At 39.5% G+C, this 17,977-nt stretch overlaps 1 protein-coding gene across 2 annotated transcripts; it reads left to right on the top strand.

The window, feature by feature from the left end:
* Positions 1-630: 630 nt before the first annotated feature.
* On the top strand, positions 631-17,511 carry RB195_000667 (uncharacterized protein; the record flags this gene model as incomplete). Of its 2 annotated transcripts, XM_064197135.1 has the most annotated exons (43): positions 631-682; positions 1,004-1,173; positions 1,266-1,355; positions 1,422-1,494; positions 1,580-1,670; positions 1,770-1,902; positions 1,973-2,106; positions 2,163-2,285; positions 2,375-2,501; positions 2,594-2,707; positions 3,004-3,179; positions 3,266-3,381; positions 3,439-3,531; positions 3,642-3,716; positions 4,047-4,144; positions 4,291-4,353; positions 4,422-4,550; positions 4,604-4,688; positions 4,759-4,835; positions 4,899-4,985; positions 5,047-5,106; positions 5,174-5,269; positions 5,912-6,029; positions 6,108-6,163; positions 6,449-6,636; positions 7,879-8,081; positions 8,143-8,207; positions 8,277-8,407; positions 9,156-9,216; positions 9,524-9,623; positions 9,691-9,788; positions 9,850-9,994; positions 10,055-10,224; positions 10,298-10,414; positions 11,343-11,426; positions 13,108-13,275; positions 13,331-13,445; positions 13,503-13,550; positions 15,422-15,512; positions 15,581-15,706; positions 15,776-15,911; positions 16,113-16,179; positions 17,390-17,511. In XM_064197135.1, the coding sequence occupies 43 exons, from the start codon at positions 631-633 to the stop codon at positions 17,509-17,511; spliced, it is 4,671 nt and encodes a 1,556-aa protein (XP_064053015.1). The 2 variants fall into 2 exon arrangements, with proteins under 2 accessions (XP_064053015.1, XP_064053016.1); XM_064197134.1 differs by having other exon boundaries at positions 9,850-10,224; positions 13,331-13,550.
* Between the last annotated feature and the right edge of the window lie 466 nt (positions 17,512-17,977).

Here is a 17,977-nt window from a genome sequence, read left to right as displayed (position 1 = left end):
GATAGTTTCTATTATTGATGAGGTCTCAGTGGAGATTTTCAGTTGGACTGAATGTACTTCCAGTTATAGCCACTTTTTTCTCTTTCTCCGTTACTTTTATGGTCTTAGCTATTTATGTTAGTATCTTATTGTTTTTTATTTTTCTGCCACTTTCAGCCTTGATATAAAACCTTGTTTATAAAACCATCCCAGACAGCCTCATGCATGAGTTGGAGCGATAAGGCAATCGTTTTTGAAAGATTGCTCCTTTCAAGATGGTTGACCGTCTACCAGCGTTTTATATGGCGTTTGCTCGCCTTTAATTGTTGAAATGACAGGAATCTCCTTATATGGACTAAGATAAGAGAGAACCATTCGCTTATTTTTTGCATTAATTGCAGAGTTAACCATTCATTATTCACCACTTTTATGCAAATCTTTACCTTTCTGCCGTTCAAACATCCACATGAAATTATAGTATATTGTAAGGCTGAAGTCCGTTCTCACCATTTGTTTTGTACATTTACTTTCTTGCTGATTCATGAACACGGTTTTACTTTATCGAAGTGTGAGCTCTTCTGGTGCTCATTTTCTTTATTTTCCGTGTTTTTCAGGTTTCTGACAAGAAACGATCCTATGTGAGCTGTCATTATGAACTTTGTCATTCCGAAGAAAAAACGTGCCGTCGAGAAATCCATTATTGGTGAGCATTCTCATAGTAGTAGCCGAAGATGTGTGCAAAAATCAACTTACTTAATGTCATTGGTTAAAAATATTGCTCATTCGCTGTGAGTTTAGTTATGTCTGTTGCACGGGTACAAGTCTTGTATAGGTTAGGGCGCCGGAAAGTTATCGACAAATGCCAATTTTCTGTTTAACTCCTTTCACTGTTCTAAATTTTGGCCATTTTGCGTGAGCAACATTTTGAATGCTCCTAGTAGTCAAAGTTTACATAATATTTATATTTACATCCCGTCATTTTCTAACTATTACCTGAAGTTTAAACATATGCAAGATTTTGCAGATGTGTCTACGCTTGAGCCTAAGGCTACTATTGAGGATGCGCCGCGAGATTCGGAGAAATTCAACACAGTAAAAAATGTTATTTTAAATGGTGTATCTGATCGTCAAGTGCATCATTTTGTGCACGTGGAAAAGGTTCAAGTTATCAAGAATCCCTTTCTGGAATACAAGGTTTGTAAGTTTAATAGTTAGTTCGTTAGTTTAGTTTATTGTAAGTATTTCTTATCTATTAATTACTATGGGTTACAATTTTATTCGTTTAGTATGACCAGTTCAAAGCTAACTTGCGAGGATCTGGGCAAAGTGATGCAGAAAGTTTTGAGTTTTTGCTCATAGGATTTGATTCAGATGATGTATGTTCAGCTCTTTTTTGTATTTAACAGTGTATTGAATTGTAGTGCAGTAACTTTCTGATTTAGTTGACTTATATTGCTGACAATGGATACTCCGTTGGCACATCATTTTATGGTGATTTGGGTTCAACGACGCGAGGTAATAACTGTACATTTGAGGCGTTCAAATCCGACTGATTATCAATCCAATAAAATGAACTTCATTCCAATAAAATAAACTTTAGGGGTCTACCTTTATCGTTATGTGGATTTGGTGACGCCATCGCTTTTGTACAAGGACGAAGTTATGCGCATCATGGTGTTCCGAACCCTAAGGTATGCGATTTTTTTCTATTTGTTAGTCACGGCTTTGGTATGCTTTACAATCTCCTAGAATCTACAGATATACAAAATAGCTGGTTGAGAATTTTTCAGAGGAAAAAGCTATGGTGTCGGCTTAGGCTCAACAGAATTGGAACCAACTTTGGAATGTTGTAGTCATGTTGCTGCTCCTGACAACACTCCCCTTTTGCGGAAGTCCCGACAGCAGCTGCATCGTCAAGCAGCGGTAAGTAAACTAGTGCGTTTTATTTAGGCAATTATTTTCGATTCACAGCTGATCTTTAAATCATTTTAAGGTGTATCACTACGAATATAGGAAAGATATGTCCGTCGCTGAAGTACCTTCAGGAGTTTTACCTTATGCTGTGGTAGACTTACGGTTCAATATTTCTGACAAAAATCAGCATTCCAGCATTTTTCCGACAATAGGGTAAAATATTATTGGAATACATGATATCTTGGTCTGCTCAATTGGAATAATTTCAGTTACGTACACGAGGCACTCTATTTCTATCCTGTTTATGAGGGTAACCTCAAAATATTATCGGCAAACTTCCCTCGAGCCCTATTGAGCACTGTTTTTGAGGACTCGAATAAACCTCATGGACTGTATGTTTCTCTCTCTCTTTTTGCCATATTCGTGAAAGACAAGAGTCTAGCAAAGTATTTTTCCACTCACCTTCGACGATTGTTTTCAGAGACGGGTCCTTAGTATTCACAAAATTACTGCAGTGGATAGATGCTTTCGATATTAGAGGGGTCAACCAACTGATGGCTCATGATACATGGGGTTTAATAGCAAGACAGCGAGAAATTTGTGTCAAGGTTGGTTGCATTTTACAAATGTTGTCTTTTTTTTACTTCTGCTGTGAAATTCTTCAGTTTGATACAATACTTACTCGTTCCATACAATTCAGAATGTCAACGATCGATCTGAAAAGTGGAAGTTTCGCTATGTTTCTCACTTCGTTTGGACATGTAACGATCCCCGTTTCACATCTCTAGTAAATGGCATGCGGGTTGAGCAATGCGTGAGTGGGACAAGTCCATTGATTTCTTGCGTTTCTGAGCTGGTCGTTTTGTTTGTGCAGTGGCTGAAGTAATGCTGACATCTGAGAGCTCAACTGATTTGTCCTTGAAATCCGTAAAATGTTTCGTAACATGTTTTCTGGGAAGGACAGATCATGTGTAGACATCATGTTTGTAGCACTATTCTTAGGAAGCAGCCCACGTAATTTTGCTAAGCAATTTATTAGCTTGATTAATCTAGATAGAGGTAATTGGTGGAATATGTTAGTTGCATTCCATAGTATTTGTTTTATTCTAGGCAGCTGTTGCGTATTCGATAGATGCGACGACATATGTGGCGTTCCCATCTGGCCAATTTTCTAACATACTTGGACTACCATGGCTTCAAATACCCTCGCTTCATGTACTGGTTGTGCACAATAACCCGCTCTTTTATGCGGATCCCAACGATGTTACGAGCTTCAACGATGAAACGTTAGTAATTATTGCTTTTGCAACAATAAAATGGTTTTTCTACTAATTTCTGTTGAGGACGCCACACCATAAGTTACACATTGCAGTGCTACTATTGCCAAAACTCCGTTAGGCACAGCAATTCTAGACGGCGATGATGCGGTTCTTTGCCGCTTTTTCGACCATCAAGGTGCTCTCAATTTCCCTTCGGGTCAAGCAACAGGTGTGTCTTTGAAGGTAAAGTTATGACGGTGCTGTATTTATTTGATCCGAATTATAGAATCGACTGAAGAGGTACCTCGTTCCCATCCTGGAGTGCGCTATTCTAACGGCGAGTCTCCGTACCAGCAGTCTCCATCGCAAAATAGTGAAGGTAAATCTTTTTGCTACGGCTGTTTTTTTATTCTACTGCAGAATTATTGTGGTTGTGAATGTTCCCATTTGTCGCTTCAAGTGTTTTTAACGTAGTAAAAGATGTTTCAGCACTACCAGGTGACTCAGATGGAGAACAAGCCGTTCCACTTCCGCCGGTTGATCTTCCATCGTCAGCTGGCAAAAGTAGGTCCACAAAATGTTCTAGAGATTTTTTGGCATTTCCATAGTTATGCATTTAAAGTGTATGTAGTCGCTGAGGCTAAGCGATGATTTTTGTGCTTTGATTCATGAAACGCCAGTCTCACCAGACGAACATACTTGGAATGATCGGTCGGACAAGAAACCACTGGGTGGTAAGACTCATAGAAGGCTAAAACTGGTTTGCTAACCGGAATATGCATGGTTACCTGTTAATGAATTCCAGCTCTTTATATTAACGAGGACTTAGAAAGTGGTTTCGTTAGTTTTAATACGTATGTTGAAATGCTGGCACATCTATTGTTTGATTTTCAGGCTGTCTCCGAAGTAAGCCGCCTCAAGTTTTTGTAGAACAACCTCCCCTCATCGGCAAAAGTGTGCCCCCTCCAGCACCTGGAACTGGGCGTAATTTGGTGAGAATCGAATCGTCACGTTATTTTTATTTCGGTGACTTTTGGGTATGAAATTAAAAAAAAGTGAAAGTTCTCAGAATGAAAAAAGACTAAGTTAAAACTAAAAAAAAAAACATAACTAAGTTTGCGTCATCCGAGTATTCTAGGCTTCATTTGGTCCCATCCCATCTAGAAAAACGCGGATTCGGTGGGCAGAAAACGTTGTTGATGTAAGTTGTCCTTTTTTCTTTGTGTCTGCCGTAGTTTAATTGCCCCAACAGCGTTTTGCTTGTTTCAGAATGAAAATAAATGCGGAAAAAAGTTTTCGAACGACAGAGATGAAGCAGTGAAAGCGGGTTGGCATGGGAGAACTCCTCCAAAGGAATCAACAGCAAAAAAGTCCAGTCCTTCTTCTGCAGATTCGTTGGTTCGTGTGTTCATTGTGCTTTTTTGAAGGATGATCCTAACGTTTTTGTCTAGCCTTCGAACTCCCCAGCTTTTGGCGTGAGACCGGGGCCCTCTACTGGAGGAACCAAGTATAAGGACCTATTCCAAGGAGTCTTCAGTACAATTGCAAAAGGAAACATTTTTCTTTAAATGTGCATGTTATTTCGCGCTCAACTTCGATTTTTCAGGTGGAAATGTTGACTCTGATGTTGTAAACAATGTTTTGCCGGATGCCCCAACTCCCGCCGCGTCAGAGACATCAAAGGTGCTCCCAATGAGGAATGATTTTGTAAAACAGTTCTTTTTCTTCTACGATTTTTCTTTTAAGACTTTTTCGTCTGCAAAGCGGACTGGAAACTCTAAAAACTGCATCATAACTTCCCTTCCGCTGCCCTTATTTGGACGAGTTGCAGATGTTAGTTCTACAAAGACCTTTTTATTGATGCTATTATTTATGTTATCGTCCGTGCTTGCAGAGTAACCGCGAGTCAAACAACTCCTCAGCCGTAGCTAGTGCTAGTGTTCAACAACCAGAGGTTTGTGGTTGTGGTCGTGTATTCACGTCATGAAACGAATTGTCGTCCTTGAAAATATAACATTTAGGAAGTGTCTGCAATTTGCGATATGGAGATCGAATCTAGTTCCGACGGCACACCCACTCCCCCTCAAACGAAAACATCTCCGGATGGGGTTGCCGATGTATGTCTGTTGTTGTCCGTTCAGAACGACCTGAAGTTTGGTGCAGTTGCATAACCAGCGCGAAGAGCATAGTTCAGGCAGCGATAGTGACCGATATAAAAACATCGTTAGCTCCAGATTAGTGAAACTAGCCGTGGTGCCCAACTACAGTACTGTCGTATGTTAATTATGGACTTATTATGTGCTTTATATTTCGGAAATGGGGTCTAAATAGCACCACGTCTTTACTTGATTATTCATAATTGATGTTGTACAAGGTGCGGCAGTTTGGGTACACAAGGCGATGGTTGTTTGGGTATATTACAGAAGAAACGAAATTTACTACGTAAAAGACACACACCATGCAGATCTTTAACGTGATCTTCTCTAATTTTCAATGTTTTCTTGTATTAGTTTGCTACACTTCTTTAAACGACTCTTCATCTAAGAGAACATATATTGGCTCGTAAGTGGAGTGCTACGCCTCTTTAACGACTGTAGACTTATTGAGCATGTGATGGCATTGTACTTTCTTAAAATCTTAAAAGTTTGGTTTTATCAAGTGATGTTCACTACGCTAACATCGGAAGCTTCCAATATGATTAAAGACAACTTAGAGGTCCAAATGCTTTCGTTTTGAATTTTTGAAAACGAGTTTTTCAGGTAGTTGATTTTATTGATGATCAAGATGAGGACTACGACGCTCTGTTTCACTGTGAATCTATGGATTCACAATCGTGTTCATCAGATACCCCTGCTTCGCCAACTCCTTGTGCAAAGAGTTTGTTTTCACATGCTTTTGACAGTCAGATAATTGTGGTTATGATTTTTAATTAAAAATTTTGCTTTTCTACTTAAGACTTCGAGCCGTCAACAGCAACCGTACCAGTACCAGTGGACGTCGAAAGTTCTCAGGTGTTTTTTTTTCTTTACTTCTTCGAGAGACGTTAGTTAGCAGTATTGGATACTACTCCATTTGCACAGCCTTCATAAGTTCTTTCAGTTTGCAAACAGTAGGAATGTTGTCAAAGTAGATGATGATGTACATATTGAATGTTTACATGAGTGTACATATTTCTGGCATATACACATAAAATAGTTTGTCGACCACTATGTTCACTTTTTGCTTCCTATTATGCAGTTATTAGGGGTTGAAATTTAATATTTTGTAGTTTGTCATCATTAAGAGTAATGATTTAGAATGAAGCAGTTGACAACGAAGTGACGTCGCTTTTGAAGGAACTTGTTCCTAGCAGGGCAGAAACAGCACTTGTGCCTAATGCTCCTGCCAGCCCTGATCGCTCCTCGGAACTTGATGGCCCAGCTAGCCCTCCCCCTTCAAGTCCTCCGCCTACATCTGTCTCGGAGATGCCGGAGAATGTGTTGAGGTACTTTTTGTTCTGTTTTCTTTTGGAGTCAGCGTTCGCACTCGAAATCTCCAATGATGTATATGAAGTAAAGCTATCAACTATCTATTGTTTTTTTATTGTTCATACGAGACCTGATGTCCCTTCATTTAACCAATCCCAGTCGCTTAAGTCTCAAGGCTAATAGAGGTTAAGCTTATCAAAAGCGATCTTGACACGTCCTGATAAGCAAATCGAACCAGAGCAGGCCCTGTTTGTGCTTATCTAAGATCATGAGTTCACTTCGGTTTCATTACACGGGAACCACGGTTTTTCCTGGTGAACACAGAACTGATTGAATATTCGTATCCTGGAACAGCAAGTGTTTATTACGCCAACAATCAGTCAGTATAAAAGCCGCTGCAAAGTTATCTAAGCGATCAGAAAGAAGAATAACTATGATGGGATAAGTATTCACAATAGACACGCACGGCCACATCGGAAGCTTCTGCTGAAGGCCTTATGATGTTGTAACTCGCGATATGATAAGAGACCAGAAAATATAGCTCACTGATCAATATTATATTCTTCCTTGTAGTGTCCTTGTTCTTTGCAGTATGGGACAGCTCCAGTCAGCGGCTCCAATATCTAGCTAATACAAAGAAAAAGTCAGAGAATTCTACCCAGACGAAGAAATTCTACAGAGTAGACTTTCTCAAATAATTTTTCATTATGTGACCCAAAAGAACTTCATAATGTACAGCTGCACGACAGCTCGACAATGATTTTCTTCGGACTACCAATTCGCAGCGGTGTATCCCTCTCGTTGTAGTTACAGTGGAATTAGTGTAACGAGTCACATATTTCATCTCTATATTCCGAAAAATTCAAAAGATACGTTTCATTTATCGTTTTTGTTAGATTTTACTTACGTGGCAGCTCAGTTAGGTTCTAAAAGATAAAAGATAATGTGCACGGCTTTCAATCTTTAAGGGGATTCGCCTATGCATTCGACTTCAATTAAGAATGTTTGAGGTCCATGAAGGCTTGTGTGTCCTTACAATGCCTTGCGTGGGAAAATATGTGTCAGATCAGTGTTTTTATACTCCAAGACAAATCTGGTACCAACTTATCGTCTCCGTACAGATGAAAGGCTCGGTTCGCACTCGGGTGATTTCGAACCATCGTGCAATCAGTGTCCACCCTCTTACCTTTTGGGCTATATTCGCCTCTTTAATAAGGTCTAACAGTTATTATCATGTAGATAGAGATTTTTTTGTTTAGGTTATTGGAATTACTTCGATCGAACGAAGCATCGTCCCAAAACCGTGACACTGATTTACGTAAACAAACACCCATAGTGACGACGTCGAATACAAGTTCGGAGTCGTACGGGAGGCAACGGAAATCGCGATTTGATCAGCCTCCTCCGGAACTTGCTGGCTGCGCGGGATATGTGCCTAAGCCTGTCCCTCCTGCTTCTATAGGTCAGTTTTTGTAAATGGACTCGCGCTCACGCATCATAGTTAACTCTGTAACTATTTATAGGTTTTGTTGGCACCGTACCAGCATTGGGCTCATCTATTAAAGACACGGATCTACGATCTCAACCGGTAAATATCGTTTAACCTTTAGAATCTCGATTACATGTGCATTTGGGAATTCCTAATATTTTTCTTCAGCCTGCTTCTTTGGCGTTTTCTATAAAAAAGCAGCCGGTGGCTCCAGCATTAAATCCTCCTGCACCTCTGGTATTTGGTGATGACGTAGACGATGACGATAACGTTGATTGTGATGAGCGGCAGAAAACAAGGTTTCATAAGAAGTTTCTGCCAAAAACTTCTGAGAAAAATCTAACAATCCCACCAAAACAAGCAACAAAAAATATCCAAAAATATGGGATTTCTACCTTTGTAGGGTAGCAAACTCCAACTCAACCCACTCTTTCCTATGCAGCAAGGAAGTTCTTTTTTTCTAACAATTACAACTTCATCACCTGTAAAAAAATAACATTTTATTTTTAAGGCAACAAATTGCGCTCTCTTGTACTGTTTTTCTGTGCTTGGTATAACGTAGAAATTGAGAAAGAAGGAAGCTTTTTGGTCGCTTAAAAGGCATCACCCCACGAATCTGAGGTGGCACGGATTTCAGGTGGACTTTTCGTATACGAGATAGTAGATTATGAAGAGGGGGTGATTCCGTCCATTTCTTCCTAATTGCTGTAAAAACGACCCGGAAGATACGGCTTCGGGCGTTTCGGCGCGTTGCTTTCTGCAAGAAGTTCGATTGGAGCGCGCCAGCCTTGTGCGGCGCCGCGTCTTCCGGGCCGTTTTTTACGGCAATTAGGAAGAAATGGACTGAATCACCCCCCCTCCATAATCTACTATCCCGTATACGAGTACTCCACTATAGGTCACCTGAAATCCGTACCACCTCAGATTCGTGGGATGATGCCTTTAATGCCAGTAAAGGGAGGATATCTTTTGTTCGTGTATCTCATGATTTTGTACTAGAAAAATAAGACTACAGTATGTAAACTGTCTAAAATCTTCGTTTTTTAGTGAGCGCAGAGATCGGGATGATCGAATCAAGAAATGGGGGAGACCAGTCGGTGGTCCATCGGTGTGTGAATTTTTTCACTGTTTACTTAGCTCAGTTATTTGCAGCTGATTTTTTTCGTGATTTACAGCTAGTAGATACCAGATCTGATACATTCTAGGGTTGGCTTCTTATGTATTCTTATGTATTCTTTCGTTACTTTCAAAGATGTTCAGTGAGACAATTTAGATTTAGATTTAGTTGTTTATGGGCTTTACTTAGTTATCAAGTGCTTTCTTGAATTGAAATCTTGTGAACTCCACCTGTGGTTTACGCTTTCTTGAAACACTTTATTTTTTCTCTTTTTTTTAAATCTATCGCTGCATTATAGGTCGATGTATCCACTCCGATCTTGTCTCAAACACCCAATCTAGGAAAGGAGAAGCCCTCTGACAATTCGAAACTGTTTCATATTTTGGCTGGAGCTCGAAGTTCGTCCCCTGTTACAAGCTACCTTGGAACTGTGAATTTCTAGTGATTCTTTTTTCTTATTTGCAGTGCTGCAATCACAACGAGACAAGCAAAGTGTTGAGCATGTTTCTTCATCTCAGCCAAGTACCTCAGGATCATCGTTCCCTGCTGTGACGAGATCTGAGGTAAGTAATGTGAGGACCTAGCGTTTCATCGATAGAAGAACTATCTCAGTTCCGAATTTAGGGTGCTGCATCGTCGAAAGAAACTCCTACCGTCACTGTTGGGGCCGGTAATTCGACTTCACATTCGATTGTCGCCAATCATTCGAATGAAGCGTCGGAACCTCATGCGGCGCCTACAAAAACAAGCCTATTAGGGAACGCTTTCGGTCTCTCTAATGATGTGATCCAGCAACTTCTGAGAAGATCTACGACCTCGAGAAGTTCAGAGCAACCGCAAAACGTTGCCCCGAAAGTCTGCAAAGATACCCCGGCTTCTCCGGAGGCGCCAGCTTCACCAGACCCAGAAGGACCGGCGTCTCCAGATGCACCAGCTTCTCCTGATCCCGAGGAACGTGAAGCAAACGGTTCAATCCCACTTAATCAAAAAGCACAGTCGGTGGGTGACCCCTTGTTTCATATATGAATGGATGAAAATCGGTGTTCTTCGCTATCATAAGAAATTCTTTTAGGAGATACCACTTGACTGCTGGCAGCCTACAGAAGATAAACGCCCGGAACCAGTGCGCATTCTTACTGTTCGAACTCCTAAAAAACCGAAACGACCGAAAGATATTGACGCAATAAGTGTAAGTAGATCGCACAGCTGCGGGAATGGTTCGCATGACAAAAACTTCCATACAAAGGGAAATTTCTAGTCTGGGATTTTTGGAAAAACCTTGGAGACTTAAAGTAGATATTTTCGTTTTTCCCTTTAATGTTTTAGTCTTTCTATTTTGAGAACTTACCAATCTAACTGCTTATTCCATATTAGAATTCCATATTTCCCGTGTCATGTTGACTCTTACTGTTAATCTCCTTTAATGGCCTTCGTCATTGTATGGCTATGGTTAAGCTAATTACATGAGACGGTTTATACTGTGATTAAAAGTAACATACCGCATTTCCTTGAAAAAATGCTATGCGGAAGGATTTAAGAGATCACAGGTTGAACCTTCTGCCTCTGTTGTGCAGAGTTGCTGGCTCAACTACTAGGTGGCAGCGCATTGGCGAGTTAAAAACGATGAATGTCAGTGGTGCAGTGCAAGTTTCAAGCAGAGCAATTCTCCTTCTTACTGGTGCTTGCTTATCCTTAGTCACCCCAAATTCGATGACTTGTGCGTACCGTGAAAAGTGATTGGTCTGAACCAAGAGTGATACCGAGGAGAACATATGCTCCCTCTGAATGCTGCCGCAAAGTCAAATGAACAGATGCGGACGTCTTTGGGTGCCCTTCAAAATCTCTGTCGTTTGTGGGCAGATGTTTTTCGATCCCTAGTAGTCGATCTTTTAAAATCTAATCTCTCATATTTTGTCGTAAATGGCTTTTCTCTTTTTCTCTTTTCTTTTCAAAAGCGTTAGAAATCCTTTACTGAATCTTAAGGGGCTAATTTCTGGTTTTTTTTTCTTCTTAAATAGAAATAGACATTCCGCAGATATGAAAATGACTAAAATATTCTAAGCTGTCTTTTTTTCTAGTTTTCCGTTGAAATTTTCTTTCCATCGTTTCCAGTTTAGTGTAAAGGCAATGAGGATCAAGTCATGCACTCATGGATCAAAGCACTGGAGCAGAAATCAGAAACGACGACGGCTTTAAAGCGGGTTTGTAGCAGTTAATCCTTTATAGGTAACTTGACGAATGAGCACTTCCAGAGGTGCTTGACTGCTGGATTTTTTTTTTCAGTTGTTTTTGTGCAAATGATTGTTTTACATGAAATATATTATTACGAGAGCTTGGTTCTAGTTGCTAAATGATTATGTGCAGGAAATAGTTTGAATCCATATAAACTACGGTAAAGTACGATGTGCTTGCCAGCAAATCGTATTGTACGCTACACTAGGCTAAACTTCGACCGTCGAAATCACAACGCTTTGTGTTGTTGGGCTCACGATTCTTTTTCTAAATAAGGTGTAATATATTTGGATTTGAACTTTTCCCTCGGTAGCAATATGTAAAAATATAAAATACAATGTGATTAGTTATGGAAGAAGCTATTTGATCACAATATTTTTTCGAAAGTACAATCATCAATAAAAAAATTCAACATATTTCTCAAAAGTAGTTGAAATGGCCTTTAATTTACTGAGTTTTAAGGAATTTAGAAAATCCTACTGCATTTCATATCAGATTTTCCTGTTACTCTCATAATACATCCTAACTAAGTTCTCATCTTACTTCTCCTAATTCTTCTATTAAGTCTCCCTAGTTAGCCACCGCAACTGCTTTCCTATGACAATGCTATGCTCTCTTATCGTTACGATGAATCGAATGAATCAACGATCCTAGGCTTTTTGCGTATTTACTCTACTGCAGCTGTTCAAAGTCCTGCCATTTTTACAATCCTTTTCGCTAATTTTTACATATTCTACAAAACTTCTTCATTGCTGTTCCCAGTTCTGTTTGCTCTTCTGTATTTACCGAGTATAAGGCTTAAAGAGGACGTTATGCGAACTTGCAATCAGCGCCGCCAGTTTTCCTGTCATGAGACAGGCTATTCTACTGGTTGTATTCAGTGAGTTATTTATGCATCCGGTGCACGACATGCTCACTGCAGCGACCATGTAGCCAATATACTTTACACATGTCTACGGAACTGTACAACGAAATTAGTCTACGGAAATAAAATGTATCTTCATTTTGTCGAAGTGATTGTTTAGAACGGGTAAGACATCTATTTTCCATACTTCTATGTACTTATGGTACTTAGGGTAGGTATATTCGCTACATAGTCGCTGCTGTGAGTTTTTACGTATAATGTGCGATGAATATGCATATAGGATGGATGGGATGGGATGGATTGAAAGGGAGCGCATAAATCACAACATCATCGGGAATTTCAACCGTGTGTGGATAGATAATAGCTAGGAAAATTAGAACTGCACTAGTGCTGCTCATTATAGCAGAAATTTCGATAGTGGTTCTTAAGATTGAGTAGTATTAATATCTGAAAGTTTGAGTAGATCTCTCAAAGAGTTTTAGGGGAAATTCCTAGAGCAATACCTTTGTTTCGTTATACGTCATACAAAATCTCACTTTGTAAGGAAAGAAAATGCTTGAAAGTTTATAAATTTGACACCGTCCTTAAAAACCCGTGTAGTGGTGCCGAGAATAGTGCTCGTAACTACTTTGAAATGCAAAGTCAAAATCCGTGTCTGGCACTAATCATGTTGTTAAGAAAGATTACTGCGCACAAAAATGTTTTTTTTTTCAATGAGCTGTCTCATCGTCAAAACGTGGTCTTATTTTAACTATCGAAAAATTTTACTTAATTAGAGTTTTTAGGAACGGAGCACCGGTAGCTCTCGTTCAGTTGATGATGAGGAGGAGGAAGGCGAAATTCTTAGTGACGGTTCAGATGATCCTAAAGACACACCAAAACCTATAACGGTTATCGGTGCAACGTCCAACAATTTCCATTCTTCATTTACTAGGAAGTCTTCGAAAGCCGATGTATGTTTTGTGGTCGAGATATTTGTTTAGTTTTTTTTAACATTATTATCTGAAGATATCCACTTCTTCGACGCACACAACCTCGGGACCTCCTGCTCATTCAAATATTGGTATTCTTCCTCAACAAAATATGGCTGCTGGACGTGGTATCCTCAATGAACAAGCGTTTGGTTCATTGGCACAACGTAGAAGTTTCTCTGGCAAACAGCACAGTGGGCCATTTGCAGGAACCCCTCCATGGCATACCACCCTTCCTGCATGTACCTCTTTGCCAGGTAGTTCTTGTACATCCAAAATTTTCAGTTGCTATTTGCATTTAGTGAAGCTTCATAAAATAACCTTGTCAAAGACTTTCTTCGTGTAGTATTTCTTCATAGTGTTTTCAAAAGTTCCTACAATATCAGAATTGCTGAGTGACCATGAGTAACAATCAGAAGAAGTCGTATTGGAGACAGCTTATGTTAATCTTTATTAGTTCCATAATTGAGACGATTTTGACTTCAGATTTTCAAGGAGCCCCTATTCCTGAGTAAAATTCATTAAGCATGTGCTTCTGATTGAGTTTAAATGTTTGCAGAAAGGGAACGTGGTCGATTCAGATTTATGGATTTTGCGATAAAGCTGAAAATTGTATGGGGTTCCGAGCACATTGAAAAAAGTATTGGTTTGTGAAATTGTGTGCTCACTAACTTGATTTTGCAACGTACGAAATGTTCTGATTAACGAAAAACAACTAGAAAACAGTCTCTGTGTAAAATTTCTCCTTTTTTATAGAAGAACACTATTTTTGTTTTTTTTTAATAGAGCCGGACACGAGGTTGTTATAATCTTTTATTCGTGGCTAACGTTTCGGCAATATCGCCTTCTTCAGAGCCTGAAAGGGGTGAAATCGAACGTGATTAATCCGATTAAACGCCTTATCCGCCCAACAAAGGAAGTCCTACGTTAACCGTTTTACGTTGGGTCTCACAGCTACAGGTGGAAGAAAACATCGTACCTTAGGATCAGCTGGCTATCCTGCCACTGCTAGATACCTGATGTGAGGTGACTAGCACAATCAAATATCAGCCTTAAATAAGGCGCGAGTTCCCGCGTGATGGAGAGGCATTCCTCCTTGCGATTCATATTTGGACTCTTGGAGTGGATCCAAAAAGCCTCCAGAGCCTTGCGCGCCGCAGTGCTAGGTTCGCGCGCCAAAATCGTGATCTTAACTTCAAAATCTTCTCCGTTATGACGCCGCACCCTGTGAACACCCAATGCAGTGGAGTCACATGATTTCCTTTTGCCGTCCAGGTGTTCTTTGATTCGAATATATGGTGGTCTAGCTGTTTCTCCTATGTATTCGTCACCACACTGCACACAGGAAATCATATAAACAACACATGAACTCATGCAATCATCCTCGTTGTTATCCGGGCATATTTTGCACTCCGGTGTTGTGCAAATACGATCATATAGGCGATTTCGAATGATTATTTGCTTAAGGTTACTACGGGGAGCTACACGATGGCAACAGATTCTTCAAGTTTAGCTAATATTATTATTATTTATTATTATTTGTATTTGCACGACAGATGCTAAAACTTGCCACAATTTACAAAAGATATATATATATATATATATATATAAAGTAAAAAGATAAATTCACTGGCGTATCAATCCATTTGGGATGCGCCAACGCGTTTTTGCTGCAATTCATAATCGTTGAGGTTTTGGAACGCGTGTTGCCCTATGCATGACTTACGGGGGCCAGCCGATAATCAAGTCAGTGTTTTTATCCTCCCAGACTGGTCTGGTACCAATTTATCGGCCCCGAAGGGATGAAAGGCCTGGTTTGCGCTATGGCGATTTGGAACCATCGACCGTGTGGCTACAGTGGACCTCTAACCGAATGCGCCACGGGCACCTCTCATTTAATTCAAATTAAATTGAATTTAATTTGTGCCGTACATCAATTCTGACTTTTAAATTGTGAATAGACAATTTAGAACAATTGGAGTAGATGTACTGTACCTATCAAGCACGAACCATTAGATCCTCTGTCCCTCGTTCAAAATAGGATAAGCGGAAAAGCGCACCCGCAGCAGCCATGACATCAAATTGTGAGGTGCTGAGAAGTTGATGGTTTTGGATACGAATGATTTAGGCAGCGCCTTCCAGCACAGTCTGCCTCAACAGGAAACTCCAGGCATTACCGTTATTGTTCCTGATTTTATGATGTTCAATCGAGCGGCGATGTGAGTTCTTTCTACTCAATATGTGGCTTTTGGTATCGTTTTTTAAGGTACCAGTAACGTGATTTTAGGACAAGAATGGATCCTGCTGGTTTCGAATCTTTCTGTGTTCGTCTGAAAGTAATTCAAACGAAGGAGAATAGAATTGTTTCGTTACAGATGCACGAACGACTATTGCACTATGTTCGGGAAATGATGTAATAGTGATTACCATCTTAGGGTGAACACCTTAATTTCATTTACTTGTATCTAAATTACTATTTCAGGCAATCATTAGCTGGCTCCGAAGCTGGTAATGCTTTCCAAATGTACTACTCAGTTATTCTTAAATATAAAGAGCTAGGTATAGTACATTTTATGGAGAGGCATGCATGCGATAATGGTGATGTCTGCGCAGCACAGGTGCATTAATTTAGTTTTACATCATTAAACCATATATGTAATATATATATATATATATATATATATATATATATATATATATATATATATATATATATATATATATATATATATATATATATATATATATATATATATATATATATATATATATATATATATATATATATATATATATATATATATAACATCCTAGTTCAGACTATCAATTGCTTCACTGCGCTTCGCAAGCAGTACTACCCATCGACTGTTTTGATATACATGTCAAGTAAGTAATGTGCCAAAGACATTTTTGTCTATTTAAGGTTTTATTGGAGTTCGGGGAAAACAAGCACTAAGATTTTTTCGAGTTGAATATTGAGAATGATCTCTAAAGGAACTTTTGCTAAGAAAGTGGCAGGCATTCCAGAAGTGATCTTATGTTTAATCTGTCACTGTAAGCGTGGACTTGAAAACAGAGGCATGAATCCTGCCACCGTATGCTTCAGTTCTGTTCGGAATTGTTGACTTTCATGTGTACGTTATCAAAAGCGAAGTTTGAGACAAGTGCAATTTTAGTAGCACAAGACAGAATAGAAGATAATGAGGTGGACAGGATATCCCTCCGAGATTTAGTTGAGACCTCTGAACTCTTTGTAAATGTAAATTTTTTCAATGAGTTCTTATCTTCGATCGGCGTTGTTTCATTTGTCCACGTTTCTTCTTGGGTAGGGTGTGCTGTTCTCCTTAGTACGACTCTTCTAGAAAGATATTAGAGAGCTGAGACCGCTGCTGCCGATATAGTTTGGAGATTTGTGGCCGTCACGCTTTTGAGATTCAGGAATACTATTGAGATCTAGTGGTAATCCTGCAAATCACTTTCGACGGATTTGTGGCAATTTCCAAGATTTTCCGACGTTGACGAAAGCTTCGATTAGCGCTATAAGCTGCATATAATGTTTGTTGCTCCGCTAGCTACGTGAAGAAGCATAATTTGATTTAATTTCTCTAACTTGAACAAAAATGGACTTTCATGGGTGTACCACCTGAGCAAAGGCACAGTGTTTCTGCCCCGAGAGAGGACTTAAGGATGGAACTCTAGGGGAGATAGATATAGCTAGGTCAAATGAAGGAATAGCCGATGTATGGCAGTTTTCCACTCAAACCCCGATTTGTGTTAATTTCGTGGGACGATGAAGGTTGGCTCTCACCCAAGCCGTATGTTTGCCACATCTTGTTCTCTTTCACCCTGCTTTCATAATTATTGGTGATAAAGTAAAGTAATTTTACCTGGCGCAATTCGGTTCACAACTAGAAGGAAATGCAAATGTCCATAAAAATGCGTCAATAGGATATCCGGTCAGGAGAAATAGAAAGAAGTAGCTAACTATTAACTCCTATTGGCTGCATGTATCCACATTTACCATTGCCACATGAGTTAGGCAATTAAATTTTTCGCATCATAGTAGCATGATATGTTTATGAATAATTCGTTTCAGACATGTCGCCAAGCTCCTCTACAGGAGCTGCTTTATCATCTCTGGGAGTACGAGTGATGCCGCCCAATACTGTTTTACGTACTTTTGGGTTGGAATCTCTCAGGCATTCAATCCAGTCTTAGTGCTCAAGTAATTCACAGGCATTACGTTTCGTTTCTCCTGTATAAGTGGCAGAGATCGTCGATACTGCATATAGGCAACTATATGTATGTGGTACTATTAAGAGTCTCGAGAAATTTGTTACGAGTATTTATCAGATTGTAAGAACGTTCTATATTGTTTGTGGAGAGTTTATCATTCTTTTTCCAACTTTCAAATGAGTACTCAGTCTTCAGTCTCTTTTCATGTTTTTGTTGCCAACGGTGATAGTCCTTCTAAAATTACCGGTATCGTTGATTGTGTGAATCGTTCGCGGTTTTGTTTCGCTGCTTGCATGATCTTTGTCAAGGGAAAATACACATCAATATTTCCAAAAAAAAAGAAGTACAAATGTGAAACCTTTTGTGATTCAGAATGAGGAGATGTAAAACTAAGGTATTTTGTTGTCTAGGATGAGCTTATTTCCAAAATTGCAGCAGTTGATTGTAT

The sequence above is a fragment of the Necator americanus genome, chromosome IV (assembly GCF_031761385.1).
Source record: "Necator americanus strain Aroian chromosome IV, whole genome shotgun sequence".
Taxonomy (NCBI): Eukaryota; Metazoa; Nematoda; class Chromadorea; order Rhabditida; family Ancylostomatidae; genus Necator; species Necator americanus.
The sequence above is the reverse complement of the archived record's forward strand: the minus strand, read 5'-3'. Positions and strand labels throughout refer to the sequence as shown.